The 17680-nt window shown below is 44.9% G+C and overlaps 1 protein-coding gene across 1 annotated transcript in view; it reads right to left on the bottom strand.

Annotated features, from left to right (window-relative positions):
- MAP3K9 (mitogen-activated protein kinase kinase kinase 9) overlaps positions 1 to 17680 on the bottom strand; it is a 69399-nt gene that overhangs the window by 6496 nt on the left and 45223 nt on the right. The window contains exons 4-8 of the mRNA XM_016211896.2: positions 11890 to 12038; positions 10873 to 11048; positions 7064 to 7304; positions 5117 to 5239; positions 3220 to 3373 (exon numbers count right to left, since the gene is read on the bottom strand). Of these exons, the coding sequence (XP_016067382.2) occupies positions 3220 to 3373; positions 5117 to 5239; positions 7064 to 7304; positions 10873 to 11048; positions 11890 to 12038 (843 nt within the window). The remainder of the gene's footprint in view (positions 1 to 3219; positions 3374 to 5116; positions 5240 to 7063; positions 7305 to 10872; positions 11049 to 11889; positions 12039 to 17680) is intronic.

Below are 17680 nucleotides of genomic sequence, written 5' to 3'. Positions count from 1 at the left end.
GAAATTGAGATTAGCCAAGTCAGAACCAGTGCTGCAAACCAAAGGACAAAGAGCACTGTTTCCCTAAAAATAAGGGTACTGGGAGGACCCCCAACAACAGGAGTGGTCAGGAGAGTGAAGAACAAGGTAGAGTCAGGCCAGCACAGGAATGTCCCCAAGGTGCACGATGGTACTGCTTTAAAGAAAAAAAAGGTCAGCGCAGCTTGGCAATAATGAGGATGGATTCTATGAGGTGCACTGTGAGAACAGGGAAATGGAAGGGGAATTCTTGCCACTACATCTGAAAGGGTGAAGATCAGACTCACCCCAAGTGGAAATGTGGAGATTCTGATGGGGTACTTAAACCATTAACTTTCTCACGTCTCTGAGGGGATCTTCAATGAATAAAGAGAATCAGTAGTGGGCAGCAGTGGGTATATCCAGCTCAGCCTCCTCAACATGAGACCCCTCAAGGCTGGACTCGAGCTATGTCACCAGCCACCCTCCCCCAGTCCAGTCAGCAAAGCCCACAAAACAAAAGAATCTTAAGAAGTTGGCCCTGCTTGAGCTGCTACAGACCAGGACCTCCCAGTCCTTGGGACAAAGTCCTTGGGCAGCCACAGAATAATTCCAGGGGACCTGGGAACTCAGATACCCAAGCTGTCTACAGACAAGTGTATGTGTTTCCTACAAATGTGGACTATTTAAAAAGAAAAAATGGAGATGCAAATTCACTTAACATTACTAAATTCAATATAGCTTTATGTCATTACATATTTTCTTTAGCTGACAGGGACCAAATTTAGAAATATTGTCATATAGAGGCTCTCAAAAATTTCTGACATTAATGAGTTCCTTTACTCGAGACTGGGTGGAATATATTTTATTTCTTCAATAGAAATTGAGAAGCATGAAAAATGAAGGCACATATTTTGAACTGCTTCAAAAGTTTTGAGGGCAGCCTTAGCACGGTAGCTCAGTTGGTTAGAGCGTGGTCCTTATATCCCAAGGTTGTATGTTTAATTCTTGATCGGGGCATGTACAAAAATCAACCAATGAATGCATAAATAAGTGAAATAACAAATGGATATTTCTCTCTCTCATATCAATAAATTTTTTAAAATATTAAAAAAAAAAATCTTGCCCTGGCTGGGTGGCTCAGTTGATTGGAGTGTCATACCATACACCAAAAAGGTTGTGAGTCTGATTTCTGGTCAGGGCACATACCTAGGTTGTGGGTTTGATCCCAGGTCAGGGTATATACAGGAGGCAACTGATCGATGTTTCTCTCTCACATCAATGTTTATCTATCTATCTATCTATCATCTATCTATCTATCTATCTATCTATCTATCTATCTATCTATCTATCTATCTATCATCTATCTACCTATCATCTATCATCTATCTATATCTACCTACCTACCTACCTACCTACCTACCTACCTACCTCTCCCTCCTCACTCTCTAAAATCAATAAAGATATCCTCGGATGAGGATTCAAAAAAAAATCTTAAAAAAACAAAGTTTTGAGGGCAAATTTATGTAAGAAGGAAGAAAAAGGTAATATTTTATAATGCAAAATAAACTTAATTTACTAGCAAGACAAAAAAAATCTTTAAATGAAGAGGAACCACAGAAACTATTGGGATCCTTAGCCAACCTGCTAAGTCCTATCTGTAATCACATTAATATTAGAAATATCATGGGATTCAGGGTGACTGAGTGTCCTCTTGGCCCTGGCTCAACCTTACTCTAGCCTAGGGATAAGAGGACAGATGGAGGAGCTCTTGCTCCTGTGGGACTTAGTACAGCAGAGTAATTTGCCATCCCCAGGGGGTTCAATCACTGAATTCTTACAGAGCTTAGGCAGTTTGCCCTACATACCTAAATTTTCTATTCCAAGGCAGCCACTGATCTCCAATGCCTGGCTGCCAATAGTCAATCCTTTATGAACCAAACTGTAATTTTCACCTTCAGCTCGGATGTGACATAGGGAACCAGATTTTGGACATGAAATCTTAGTGTTCAGAGGAATACCAAGCCCAATTATAGGTTCAGGGCACCTGTAAACCTACTAGTCAACCTTAGGAGCTCTTCCGGAAGCCACCAGAAAGCGTGAGGCAGGTTGCTGCTTATACTCACAGGAAAAGTAAGAACACACGGTTCTAGATTCTAACACCAAGAAGAAGTATAAACCATGATGGTTGTTCCTCAGGTATGAAACAGAACTGCATTAGAAGCATGGAAGAAGCAGAACAAATATTTACACATACTCATGATGAGCCAGCTAATCCTCTCTGGCACTTCACAAAGGTGAACTTATTTACTCCTCCATCAACTGCACGAGATGGGTATGGATATAACCCCCATTTTATAGCTAAGAAACCCTAAGGTCCCACAGCTGGGCATGGTGGAGCCAGGATTCGAACCCAGGCAGCTCGGGGTCAGCATCCAAGCTCTTCACTACTATACTACAAGTGACGGGCCTCAGAGGGACAGGGACTTGGGGAATTTGAGTCCTAGGCCACAAGCCCACAGAGCAAACACAAGCACACGTAAGGCACCAAGAAGTGCTTTGTGTTTCGTCCAAAAAGGGCACTCACACTGTCAGTGTGGCTACAGGGTGAGGCCTCAAAGAAATTCTAGGGTGCTAGAGTTCTATCTAACTGATCTACCAGGGCTGGATTATTCTGCCTGCCCCAGCTTCTGGATGAGCCTCCAGTCGAGAGAATCCCCTAATCCGCTCTCCTTCTCTTTCCTCTGAGCAGATGTTTTAGCGGAAGAGCCTGGTATAAGTACAATACTCAGGCAGAACTCTGTACATCTGGTTCATTCATGCTCAGGGTGCTTGCTACTCTAAGTAGGTCACCTCCAGGGGTTGGTAAACTGTAACTCATGGGCTACCTCCTGCCCACTGCCTGTGTTCCACTTATGTCTCATCCATGGTCTGTGGCTGCATCTGAACTACCACAGTGAAGCTGAGCAGTTGCCACAGAAACCACACGGCCCAAAAAGCCTAAAATATTTATGATCTGGCCCTTATGGAAAAAGTATGCTGACCCCTGTCCTAGGAGGTTCCAGGGGGAAAGGAGGTTGGGAAACTCTGTTGTAAGGATCAAGAAGCTTATAATGTCTCAGATAGGAGTGACACACACAACAGAAAGAAAGGTATTCCACACCACACTGTTAAAAGGGTGCCCGTCTTTTAAATGAGAATTTCCCATCATCTGGCTCTTACCCTTCATCTCCTGAGGAGAGCTCCTTCTGACCAAGTGTGCCTGGCCCCCAGGTCCGTCCCTTCTTCTTGGAAGCCCTCTTCTCCTCCTCCTCTCCTTCCTCCTTTGGGATGACTGAGCTCCGGCCCCAGGTTTTGCTGCTTTCACCTGGTGTCACTGTGAATAACAAAGGTGGAATGGGATCTGGAGACAGATACAGGGCTCTCCCCTCCCCAAAAACTAGTCTCTACCCAACCTGATACACACACACACAAGAAGAAGTCAGACTTCTTCACACACTCTGCCCGAGCAGAGCCTTCCAGGAAAGTAGTGGAGTTCTCGGCCACCAATCACTCAGCATTCTCCAAGCACCACACATGGAAACACCTCCCAGCTGCTGACGAACCCAGCGTAAAGCTGGAGCTCAGGCCAGCAAGGCCTCAGCATCCGAACAGATGTGACGTAAGGAATTTGTTTTGTTGGGTGGAAGCGGATTGTGGGGTGGGTGGGTGAGGAGATAGGTGGGAGAGAGAAAAAATAAGGGGTAAGGAGGGCGGGGAAGTGAAGAAATTTTGGAAGAAAATAGTGCAAGAAAAATGTCGGAAAGGAAGCAAATGAGGGTTTTAAGACTATAAAAAAGCAAGTCAGGAGGAGGAGAATGGGGGAAGGAATAGGCCTAGAGAAACCTAAGAGATAAGAGGGGAAGAACATTCTTCTGAAATTGGTACCGTAGAGCATGGGCTGAAACCCAAGTGCTTCAGAGACTTGGCTTATACCATAAATGAGTGAAGTGAGCCAGTTACCAAAAAATAAGGAGCTGAGGGAGCCGAGGCAAAATCTGGAGCATGTGGAAGCTGCTGTGAGTTTCAGACCACTGGCCACATGCAAAAGGGAATTCACTGATTTGATTTTTTAAGGAAAGCCAGAAATCCAGGATTTTTTGATGAAATCTCTCTATCTTTAAGCATTTTACTTACTTATTTTTTAAATATGCTTTTATTGATTTTAGAGAGAGGAAGGGAGAGGGAGAGACAGGAACATCAGTGATGAGAATCATTGATTGGCTGGGAATGGAGACTGCAACCTGGGCATGTGACCTCCTGGTTCATAGGTCGACGCTCAACCACAGCCACGCCAGCCGGGCAAAATCTCTCTATCTTTAAATCAGGGAAACTGCCCGGCCGGGCGTGGCTCAGCGGTTGAGCATTGACCTAGGATCCAGGCGACTGGGGTTCGATTCCCGGTCAGGGCACATGCCCGGGTTGTGGGCTTGATCAATGACTCTCTCATCATTGATGTTTCTGTCTCTCTCTCTCCCTCTCCTTTCCTCTCTCTGAAATCAATAAAGATATATTTAAAAAAAAAAAATCAGGGAAACTAATTCATTCATATTTATACACTCACATGTGTATACATGTATGTTTGTGTATGTATAAATTCTTTTTAATAAACACTACAGTAAAAATAAGATTGGTCCAGATTTGGCCCATCATAAAATACTTGGCAAGTTTTCTTAGGACCTACACTTTGAAAACACCCTTCCCTGAGAAGCACGAACAAAAGAAAAACAGTGATGCCCCAAATATGGCAGAGCGCACAAGGGGCCCAGGCCACAGTACCAATGTGTATCTACATCACACACCAGTTTCCAAATTGCTTTGTGCCCACAATACCCCCACGCCCCCCTTGCTGTTATCTGACTATGAGTAAGAGGTAGAGGAGGCAGCAGTAAAGCTAATGGAGGGAGACAAGGGGGAGGGCTAAGGTTTGCGTACATATGTGCATGTACATACAGATTATCAAGGAAAGGTGGCAGAAGCTATGGATGGTGCAAGTCTGGGCCAGTCAGTGGCTGGACAGAGTAGGGGACAGGTGACCTTAGTGTGTTATGGCCCCAACTAATTTGGGAAACAGTCTCACACTGGATGGCTCGAAGGCGAGGAATGATGGTAGGGCTTGCGGGAGGGCTGGAGCGGCTGTTGATGAGACTCTTCCTTTTATCCATGGTGGGGGAAGCCTGCACCGTGAACTTGTGCTGGAAATCTGCTTGGGGAAAGACAAACACATGTGTGTGCATTAGAATTTTCCCACAATCAAGTTCCTTGGAAAAAGCTAACACTTCCTGGCAGGCTTAAGGGATGGGCTCCGTTTCCTGAGAAACTCCTTGTTCACCTGGGAAATTCTCTTTCAGAATCATCTCTTTTCCCTAAGAGATGGCAAGATGAATGTACAAGGAGCAGGAAAATTCCTGTCATTAGACAGTTTTCATAAATGTATACAGGTGTAGCAATTACATATTTAGATTAGTCTTAGATTAAGAGAGTTGTTGATTATTCTAGGAAATCTAACTTTAAATTTTCCATTTTATATAATCTATTAGTATGCACCCCCTCTTCTCAGGGACCAAGCAGGCAGGCTAATGCTTCTCACCAAGTGCAGGCAGAGCAGGGTAATAATTGCTCCTTGGTGAGAACCCAGGGACATGAGGGACCTGGAGCTAATGGTCCAAATTCTGAGGCATTCCAAAGGCAGTTAGGGTACGGCCTAAGCAATGTAAAAGGTACAGATCTGAATTTCTGGGTGTCATTCTCCTCATCTATCAAAGAGGTAAAATAATTACAGCTGCACGTTGACACCTAAGTCTCCCTCCTCGACTGTGATCTCCCTGAGGTGGGAACTGTCACTTTTTGATCTGATTCCCTGGCACGCAGCAGTATACCGGCACATGCTGGAGGCTCAAGAGGTGCTTAGAGACTCTGTGTTGCCTGAAAAGAAAACATATGCGCAACAAGGAAACCAGTAAACAGGTCCCATGAACACAGTCACCAAATGAATTCCCTTATCTGTAATTATGCCACCATCCTTGTGCTTAAAATCACCCACTACTGTTCCTATTGGGCTCCTTTCCCATGGTTTCTTCTTCTTCTTTTTTTCCTTTAAGAATATGTTTTTATTGATTTAAGAGAGAGGAAATGAGAGGGAGAGAGAGAGAGAAACATTGATTGGCTGCCTCATGCACGCCCCCTACTGGGTATGGAGCCCCCAACACAGGCATGTGCCTTGACCCCAAATGGAACCAGCAACCTTCCAGGGCAAGGGACCACGTCCAGCCAACTGAGCCACACTGGCCATGGCTGGTTCCTTAATTTCTAATAAGCTTGCTTCCTGGGCCCTTAAGGACTCAGAACACAGTGAACATTTTTATTTACATAAACACACACTTGAGCATTCACCTCCCTCCATGGGTATAGTGCATCCCACAATATTCTAATTCACAGTTTCATATTTCTTTGCATTTTTCCAAGGCTGTGCATACTGCAAATGTACTTGTATTCAGCCGATGTGTAAATCAAATTCTTACACGTTAGTCCTAATCTCAACTGCATGCCACTAGTGAACTAATTATTTAAAGAAACCTTGAGATGAGTTATTTTATGGAGACAGGAGTTCTCTTTCACACACACACACACACACACACACACACACACACACACACACACTCTCTGGAATTCTCTGCTCCCCCCAGTGACATGCTTCCTCCGCCAGGTGTGCCTACAGTGAGAGGTGCCTCCCTGAGCGATCATGCTAGCAGACCCCCCGCCTCCCGCCCTGTGCTTGCCTGTCAGGTCCATCACCAGTCTGTCTTCCCTTCATATCCTGGGATTAGTCACACTCACAAAGTCCCCTGGATGGGGTAGCTTTTCCGCAGGCGGGTCTTTCCACTGAACAGAATGGCCCATGACAAACGGGCTCCACGTTGAGCCTCAGGGTGGCTCCCAGCTCAGTCCCTGGCTCCCACTCGCCCCCCCCCAGCCCCTCCAGCCCCTTGCCCCGCCCCCACTCCCCAGCAGGTCCCTGGCCACTGACCCGAAGGGAGGCTGATGCGGTTCCCGTCCTTGAGCTTCAGCCGGTTCTTCCTGAACTTGCCCTTGCGCTTCTTCACGCGGGGCTTCTCCTGGCACAGCTGGTGGATGATGATGTTGAGCTCTCGCTCCAGGATGTCGATCTCCCGCTCGGCCAGCTCCTGCTCCCGGCGCCGCAGCAGCTCCTCCTGGTTCTTCTGCTGGAGCGCGGCCCGCGTCAGCTCCTCCTCCCAGGTGCGGAGCTCCTGCGGGGGGCGGGGGGGGGGCATGAGCAAGAGTGGGGCGATCGGCGCCGGGGGTGAGGCTGAGAGCCCCGGGGGGTTAGTGCTCCTGGCCACCTGGAGGGCGCCCCTGCACCGCCCCCTACGTCCAGTCCCCAGCAGGGGCGGCGGCACAGTGGTCGCTGGTAAATGAACACCTGGCACCTGGATGGCGGGGAAGGCAGGCTCGCAACAGCCGCGCCGAGGACGCAGCCAGAGCTGCCGGAGGCCGAGCCCCAGGCTGAGAGTTCCCAGTGGCTCCTTGGTTATTGATTAAAATTGCCCATGACTTGGGAAAAAAACGGGGGTTTGGGTAGAACATATAATATGTACTTAAAATTTACAGACTTGGTTCTATTTTAATTTTTTCCATCACATAAAAATTTTTTAAACCAGAGCCAACTTAACGTGCTCTAGCTTAAAATGTGCCCACTGTAAATGAATCAGCCTCTAGGCATCACCTAAAACATTCAAATAAAAATAAATATATTTCCCGGTGGCTGTTGAAGAGGTATGGGGGCATGTTCACTCAGTGAGTGAATCGGCTGAGGCATGTGTTTGAATTCTCGTGTTATCTCAAAGGATAGCCATTTGCTCTAGAAGGATCGTGACAGCGCAGCAAAGAGAAGAGAGGACATTTCCTGACGTCTTTGCCAGGCACTTGCTCTAGAACCACTGGCACGTTAGGGGGGCCGAGCCTCTTCCCTGCCTCCCCTGTTTCCTTCTGCAGGAATTTATCAATGCACCCAGCACGGAGTCCTAGGGAGAGGTGAGGGACATGGAATCAGGAAATAGGAGCGAAAACAGGAAAGAGAACAAAGCATGTGTATCAAAATTTTAAATATGGAATCTCAATTGTTAACAGTGGATACCACAGGCCTAGGACCGAAGTGGGGTGGGAACAGGAGAAAATTTAAGATGCTTTTGGGCCAATAACCTGAGAGAACCATGTCTAAAAAGTGGGCAGTTCCTTCAACAAAGAAGCCAGAGGAACACTTCTATGGTCGAAACTTAAAATTCTCAATGACATGCTCCAGTAGAAGAAGTCATTCTGGACAAAAACAAAATACTACAGATAAGGAACCTAGAGCTATTTTTTTAAAAAGTATGTGAGCACATATTGGGGAAGCTGAGCAGCAGGTAGAGAGCAGAAGAGAGAACAGAGATGGGAGTAAAATATTCTGGTATTGAAAGTTTTTCATTGGACTTGTCTTCCATTCCCAAGAGAATATCAAAATAACCGTAGAAGTAATACAAAGAGAAATGAGAAGAAGATTAGCACCTAGAAAACTGTCTAATACATGGTGGATGCTGAGAGGTTGCTGAGTAACTGTGGAGTCAATGAATGAATGAATGAGAAAGGAGAAAGGAGTCAATTTTATAAATGCCATCCTTCTTTATGGGAACATAGATTCATCATAAGTGTCTACGAGATGAGCGTGAACTTTTGAGCTCCTCCTTTGATGAAACAAAACTCCAAAGAGATTAATTGTGCACCTTCTAAATCCTTGGCTTCCCTGTCCTGCTACTTTGTTTTCACCATCAGGAAGACAAAAACACATGGAAGATTCAGAAAGAGTATTACTTGTTGGTTGACTTTGCTGCTAAATGGGAAAGCTGAACCGTTTCAAGCTAATATCAGCCTTCCTAAGTCCTCTCTCCTGAATGCTCTTGTCTAAGGGATGGTTTCAGTCTAAGCCTCTTCCTTTAAGGGAACTTGAACCCTAGTCCAGAGACCAACCCATAGTCACAATACCTAGAAGCTGTAGGTTGAGCCAACCTGAAGAATAAGCTGAATTACACAGGAAACCAGGACATTTACAGAATACTTGCCTATGGCTCCATATACCTGGAAGCCCCTCAGACATGGTAAATCTCCTTCTTGTGAAACACCTATTTAGGGATCAACATCATAGTATGCCAATCACATCTTCCACATACAATAATTTAAGAGCAGTCGCTCCAGAGAGAAAGCTCACTACTCACCATACCCTCAACTGCTCAACTATGAGCCTGATAATGAAGAGGCATCACAGCGTGGTGGTTAACAGCGAGGACTCTGGGACAAACTGTCTGAATTGTGGCCTTGGGCAATTTAATATGGGTCTCATCTGTGATATGGAATTAATAGCATCGATATCACAGGGTTGCATTACCTAAGATAATCATTATCTTATTATGTGAGATTATGTAAGAATTCATATAAATGACTTATAACAGACCATGACACATAGTACATGCTCTACAAATGTTAGCTATTAGGAGAACGGGTTTGACTCTTCCTAGTAACTACTTATTGACAAAATCCAACTTTCATTTTTTTTACTGGCTGGTACCAGTGAAAAACACTGGTACTTATTTCATCCATCAAAAAAATAACCAAGAGTCATTGATTCAGCAATCTAAAAAAAAATGCCAGCAACTTTGTGGTTCTTCTAGTTGGAATAGCATTCATAGTAGGAACAGTCTCTTTTAATCCTTCTGCTTAATGGTCAGTGCAGATCCATCCTCCTCTCCCCTCGGGTCCCTAAAGACTAGTCATAAGCTCATTCCATTCCCCTGCAGAATGCTTGCTGGCTGTCCAACAGTACCAAGTTTAGGATGGCTGTGCTGAGTAAAAAGAGTTCAGTCACTTCGCATCAGCTCCAGAAATGATGTTGAAGTCATTTGTTTAAGGAAATAATAATGATGCTGGGAAGGGGATGGTTTTGGAACCAGAAGCCTCAGGTTGAAGATTCTGTTTCCCCGCTTACTAGACATGTCACCGACCTTCAGCTCTGGGAAGAAAAGGGTAATACCACCTGCTTATACGCTGGTGGCAGGGGCCATAAGACTCCTGGATAGAAAGGACAAAAAGCTCTTATCATACCTTTCAGGTGAAAGAACGGGAAAGTCATAAAGAGATATTTGATTTTAGCTACTATTATTATCATATTGCTTCCCAAATTCCCATGGTGGAGAGTGAGAAGGGAAAGAGAAATGAACCAAGTCTGTATATAACTGTAGCCCTTAGATTTAGTGCTGCCCCTGCGGTATAAAGCAACACAACCGCTTCGATTAGCTTCACCTGCGTGGACGCTGACTGCACCAAGGGCATAGAGAGGGGCCATTTAGGGAATGGCCACAAAACAAGAAGGTGGACCTCTACCTGGCTAAGTCTCTGAACTACCCAGTTGGTTTGGGCTGTCAGCCCTCTTCATAAAAACATTAAAAATGCCAAACAACAATTTCAGACTCATTTTTTAACCCACATGCTATTTCTGATTCTGATACCAAAAGACACTGGCAAGATGTTCTGATAACTGTTCTTGATGTTGAAGTATCCCTGTATCAAGTTAACCCCTCTAAAAGTCCATGGCAAAACCCACAAACTTTTCTAGAACCCTTTGGTATTTTCAGCTGGCAGGGTGAGACACCATGCTAGTGCTTGCCCAAGAGTGCCCTATTATTGCAAACCAAGCAGGAAGGTAGTGGTGTCAGGATCTGTCCAGATGCCCCAGTAGAGAAAGAAGGCTCACTGATGCAATGCATGCCTTTATCGTGTCTTTCTTACCTTTTCTTTGGCCCTGAGTTGGTCAAACATCTCCTGAATCTCATGTTTCCAGTCATCCTGCAGGCAGTGGAAGGAGTCCTTGGGCATTTCAAAGAAACCAGACTCCTCTATGGTAGTTAGCTGGTCCAGGATATTTGTGAAGGGTGGTCGTGAATGGGGGTCGGGATTCCAGCAATCTTCACAGAACACATAAGCAGACAGAAAGCATGAACGGACAGAGGCAAATATAAGACGTAGGATATTATGTGACCTCATTTACCAGAAAACTGCCTCTCATTTCTCTTTCCAGAAACAGAAACTGGGATTTAGGTCCCACAAATTTAGGGCCTGGGAAGTAAAGCAAGGTGGCCAACATCACAACCATGAAGAGTGCATCTGGAAAGAAAATGCTGCACCTCTGCACCCATCCGGTGGTGACTGTTGATTCGGCACGAGAAAAGCAACTCCAGAGAGTTCCCTTGTGCGAAGTACACTACCACCATTTATCCAGTTACTCGCGATTCCAGTACCCACAATGGGCAACTATACCTTGGACCTCAATTTCCCATAAATAAATGACCTACCCTTCCCCAGCTCAATAGGCAGTTGAGAAGGCAAGGATCAAAAGCACTGGAGTGGGAGTCAGGAAAAGTGAATTCTTTCTACTCTCAGCTCAGCTCTAACTAATTGGAGTGACCTCTCTCAGCCTTGGATTTCTCACTTACAAAATTATAGGATTTGACTAGATGACTTTAAGAGTTCCTTTCTTCTCAGGTGCTCTACATTTCTCTATGTAAAACACTCAGAGGTCCTGAAATAAAAGCTGTTATAACTTCTTCATTTGTATTAAATAATCTATGTATCAGGATGCCGACATCATCCTGAAGTAGCTCTTCCAGCCACCCATAGGAGTCCTCCTTGAGTGACTAAGGCTTCATCTCCTCTTTTAGTAACTGATCCTGCAGAATTGGCCAAAATCTATCAAGTGCTGATAGGAAGGAGAACTGTCTCGTTTTGTTCCGGCCAGGGATCACTTACCTTCCATGAGTTTGGCAAAAGGCTCTGGGCATGTAGAAGGGATGGGAAGGGCGAGCTTGTTCATGGCCACTCCATAAGCGACTGCCAAGCCATCGATTCCTCGGAAGGGCACCTCACCAGTCAGTAGCTCCCAAAGCAGCACCCCATAGCTAAGGAGAGGAAGGAGACAGAAGCCACGAGATGACCACAGGTGCAGCTTCACTGAAATAGCTCATGAGGCCTTGTTGAGCATCCCACATTCTCTCCTGCATGTAGGGAGACTAACAAAAGAGACATACTAATGTAATATGAAAGGGGGACCATAAGGCCTTCTGGCTGAAAGCAAATACTCTTGCAAGTCAGGCACACTTGGTTTCAAAGTCTGTTCCTCAAATTCTTCACCTGTAAAGGACAAATAACACTTGTAGTCTCTCAAGACTGTCATGAAATGAAATGAGCTCCTCTAGTGTTTAAATTGGTGCTCAAGGGCCACAGCTATTTTGTTGTTGTTATTGTTAATGTAATCAGCTGGGAGAAGGTGGCAGCCTCCTCAAAATACATGTTTTAAAAAAACAGAAGTTTTGTTTTAAAACTTCAGCTTTAGTCACAAATACGTATTTTCTTACACTTTAGAAATGCAGAGAGCTGACCCTCCAAACAAACAGATTTTCCCCCATGTAAAAGATTTCTTTAATGCCCACTAGGCTGAATAGATTCCTGCCCCCATTGGTGTGAGTCTTTAATGGACACTACCATCTAATTCAAAGGGGAAAGTGTCACCAGGGTGGCCTGCACCAGTGCAGCAGAGCAGATTGTCAGCTGTGAAGACGTCAGAGTTCCCTCCCTACTTTGCAAGTCCACATGAAGACTTTCTTTTCACAGGTCCTGGGAATCAGAGAATGAGGACCACAAAGCTTAGCAGAATAATTATTCTATGAGTTCACAATAAGAACTAGACAAAATTATGAAGCGTTCAATCCTTCCAGGAATAAGTCAGGACAAGAAAACATAAGGCCATGAACATTTGAAACAGTAGCTCTCCTTTATATTTGCAACACAAACCTCACATTTTTTTAATACTCATCAGTAGTTTACAACCAACAAAAAGTCATATTAACTTGAAAAAAATGAAGCCAGTATCTATTTTATCATGGAACCTTCCATGTGCAGGGTGCTATGCCATTTACAAACATCATCTTGAATCCCTACAACAAACCTGCAAGGTAAGTTTCACCATCATTCTGCAGAGAAGGAAAGCACCTTTTAGACAGGTCTAGCAGCATATATTAAGGGCATAGATGAAGTAAATCATGGTGGACCCCGAAGCAACTTCAATTCTTTCTCTCTAGAATGCCCTTCTACCATTCCTCTGCCTGGTAAACTCTGATAGTCTTTCAAGATCTGATTCAAATGCACCACCATTTATTCATTTGTTTTAAGCATCTACTAAATATTTATTATTCATTAAGCTCAATGCCAGGCACTGGGGTACAGGATAAAGATACAGATCTCACCCTGGCTGGTGTGGCTCAGTTAGTTAGAGCGTCATCCTGTAAACCAAAAGGTCACGGGTTTGATTCCTGGTCAGGGCACATATCCAGATTGCAGGTTTGATCCCCAGTTGGGGTGTGTATGGGAGACAACTGATTGATGTTTCTTCTCTCTCATATCAATTCTCCTCTCTCTCTCTCTCTCTCTCTCTCTTTCTCTCTCTCTCCATCTCTCTCCCTCTCCCTTCCTATCTCTCTAAAATCAATAAAAACATATCCTCAGGTGAGGATTAAAAACCCACACACAGATACAGATCTTATCCATGAAGAATTAGTGACAGGAATGGAAGAAACATCAACTAGAATACAGATAAATACAGCAGAAATACTATGAAAGCACAAAAGAGGGTCACCCAAACCAGACCAGGTTGGGGCAGGAGAATGCTAAACGCTAAGCTAAACCTTTGATAGCTGAATGAAGGAAGAGTCAGTACTCTAGAGACAGGGATCAACATGAACAAGGACATGAATTTGCCTTTAAAGAAGCTCAAGTGGCCTGACATGGCTCCAAAGGGCAGCAATGTGCCAACCCATGTGCCAGGGTATCAGGGGCATCCCTACAGATGGACTCTCAGAGTGGCCTGGCCAGTCTCCTTGGACAATGGCTTTATCCCAGTTACCCCTCCCAATATTATTGTTTTCTTTATGTATCTTGACAGAAAAAAAGCCTGGTAGACAGTTTCAAGTCTTTTCTTGTCTAGACAAGGAATTGGATTTTAGACAGACTCATGGGAACAATTGGACGCTTCAGGAGGCCTTCCCTAACACCTCCAGGTGTTACTCAGCCTTTAGTTGGGCTGCCACACACTGCAATTGTTTGTTCACCAGCCTATGGCCTCCTAGAGGGCAAGGATAGTAGTTTCTAATCTGCATTCTCAGGGCCTTGCTCAGGCTCTGGCACATAGTAGGCACTCATACAGTGAGTTAGTGGATGGGTGTGGGAGTACATGGTGAAATGGTCCTGCAGGGTGCACTGGGTACCCTAGAGTAAGTCCCAAATACCACCAAGAATTGCACTTTTATACTTCCTGCCAAACCTTTAATGTGACTCACCCAGACAGTGGTCATGCTGGGTAGCTTCTACCAAGTGACCTCTAAGAACCCTCAACACTGCTGATTAGATTCCTAAGTTAGAGTGACTTTCATTTTCAGTTGCCCACTCTTGGCATTACTGCCTACCTCACTCTGAGGAATGAAAGCCCAAGGTCCCAAAGAACCCCTTTCTCCCATCCAGGCAGAAACAACTGGTATCTGAACCCTAAACACCTGGAAATACAGTAGAGTGTTTCAAAGATCCAAAGGTGTCCTCTTAGTGTCCTAGCGCCCCCTCTGTGATGGTTTTCACGTGGAGCCCTAGGTGACCCGAGATGTCTCAGGCCACCTGGAAAAGGGGGGAGGGAGCCAGGCACCTTACCCCTCCCGGCTTCAACAAGGGCAACTCTGCTCACGCCTGGCTCGCCTCTTTGCTCATTGGCATTCCATTCCATTTGAAGGGCTCTACAACTAAGTGAAGCGGGAGAACTGCTGCTCAAGAAAGACTGAGACAGACTAAGTCAAATGCCTGCTTTACCACTTACCAGCCATGTGACCTTGGGAAAGCAAGTTCACATCTCCAGACCTCAGTTCCCTCATCTGTACAACAAAGACAGCCATCTCTACACCTCACAGAATTGCAGAGAATATGTAACAACTGCTCCTCATCCAGAAATCACCACCTATGGCTCACAAACTCCATGTTTCCCCTTGGAAAGGACCTGAAATGAGACAGCGCCTGGTGCGAGTTGGGGAGAGCCCACCGCGCCTGGAGAGCCTTGCTGAAGGACACCAGCCTTCTGGAAGGAGCCTTTCCGGGGATGACTCAACCAGTCAAAGTTTGCCTCTGCCAATGTTCCTGTTTATTTCTGTAACAGAAGGTGGGTGATATAAATGAAGTCTTGGTGTTCCTTTCACAGGAATAGAGTCCAAGAAGGGAACTGGAGAAATATACCTTAGTTGGGTCTGAGCTCCAGGGAGAGGTAGGCAGAAACCCACAGATTTCCCTCAGGTTTAGCCTACTGTGTTGTCCTCTGGGGATTGCAAGAAAAGGTCAAGAGGCCCTTTACAAGCAGCCTGGAAGCACCAGCTAAAACACTGCCTCAAGTCCCTCCCCTACAGAGAACTGCTAGCTCCTACAGGGCTGCCAGTGGTTTCCCGAGTCCTCACTGCCAAACCCCGAACCTGCAGGGAACTCACCCGTGCCATTAACTAGCCACCTCCAGAGGTGTGATAACCCTTGCCCGTTTGGTACCATCAAAGGTGGGGGAGGGTGTTTTATTTTTTTCAACTTGAGGAAAAGCATTGGAGTGGATAGCAACCCTTTACAACCAAAGGCACAGCAATTCCGCACCTGAGCAGCACCAGGACTGTTTTCTTATTAACCTGTGTAGTCTCTAAATTAGAGATAGCCTGTTTATTAGAGAGAACTCTCAACTCAGGGGTCCATGCTCTGAAAGGAGAGGTGCCCCTTGAATGGGCTCTTATAGCTGTAACCCCTCGTTCAGGAACCATACTGACTGTTTATTAACCTTTGGCAAAGACAACTGAACTTACAATATGTGAAAACACTTTGTAGACTGCAAAGTTGCATACAATTCTTCTTGTTAACCGTACTCTCATTCAAAATGATGGCATATTTACTAACATATATGTGTAACATACACATTAATATTTTTATTGGCAATAAATATATATTGATATACTCATGTGATATTATATTCAAAAAGTAGCTTAAAAAACAGAATGATCCCATTTTAAGGGATGGGTGGGTGAGCATGTGCACAGTAATAAACACGCCACAATACCAATATGGGTTATCTTTAGAAGTAGGTTGTGGGTGATTTTCTTTTCTTTTTTCTGTGTATCCATATTTTCTAATTTTTTTCTACAGTGAAAACATTTTACTACTGTAATGTTAAAAACTTACAATGATCAATAATAAAATCCCTCCATTTCACCCCACACGTGAGATAAACGATGCATAGCATTCAGCACAGAGCCTGGCCTGTAAGCATCCGTGGGCAGTAAATACTGCTTCCAGTGTATGTGTACTGCACGAATAGCAATGGACACACGTTAAAGATGCAAAATCATTTGGAGCCACTTAGATGAGTAGGCTTGTGGAGGGAGAAATAAAAGCCCATTTAATGGGTTCAATAGATTGTGTCCTAGAAAGAAATACTGAAGCACGGAAGCTAAGAAAGCTGGAAGGGAACAGGGTGACTTATGTTTTCAAACCACATTCATCAGCCAAGCTGAGTCAGGAGCTTAAGTCCTGGGAACAATTCTAAGCCAAAGACCCATCAGCAGAGCATGTGACAAATTCCAAGACACCTCCTCCAAGGTGCTGTTGATTTGAAATTTACCTCCAAGCCACTCCCTTCAGATAGTCAGATAACATCATCAGATGCCTCAGAGGCTCCTTAAACCTGCTTTCAGAATCTGTGGTTTAAGGGCAAGACCTGGAGGTTAGTCTCAGAACAAGAACACTTTGGGTAAAAGTTGAAAGGTCTTGCCTTGTTCCTTCCATAATGGACAAAGCCCTGAAATGGCCTTGCCCTTGCTTGCCTGCCACTTCTATAACTATGAGAAGATCCTACATTAGGCATTTGGGTTTTCCCTTCTCACTAAGAATGTACCTGGATATGAGAGGTAGGTCTGCCCAAATCATTGCAGCAGCAGCAATCTTTGGAATGTGGCAATAATATCTGAATGATTTCAGGGCCAGGCTGGGAGGAGAGGCCAGCAAGAATTTAGAAAGTAGAAAACAAGCGTGTTACTGAGAAGTCATGTTTTCCCATGGAGAAAGGTAAGATAAAGTTGAGTGTGACAAGTGGTTGCTTGTCCCCTTGAATCAATTCTCTCCTTCTTCCATAGTAAGAGCTTTAGCTGGGCACACAGTTGTCCAGCCTACATTTGTCTGCCTCCCTTATATTGGCAGCCAGGTGTGCCAATATAACCTCTGGGGGTATGCACAGAGGAGATGTGCACAACTTCTGGGTCATCTCCAAATTAAAGAGAAACTACTTGCCATGAATAAGGTCTTTCCCCTTCTCTGCAGACTAAAATGTAGAAGTAACAATCACTTAGATGTACCATTCAGGCAAGCACAATGCACTAAGGGACCTGAAAGAACCTGGGTTCCTGAATGATCTCATATGGCACAACTGCCCCACCAGCCTGCACTAACTGGACTACACCTTAAAAGAAATACACTTCTGCTCGGA

This window comes from Miniopterus natalensis, chromosome 1, assembly GCF_054644295.1.
Source record: "Miniopterus natalensis isolate mMinNat1 chromosome 1, mMinNat1.hap1, whole genome shotgun sequence".
NCBI lineage: Eukaryota > Metazoa > Chordata > Mammalia > Chiroptera > Miniopteridae > Miniopterus > Miniopterus natalensis.
This window is presented reverse-complemented; position numbering and strand designations above follow the sequence as displayed.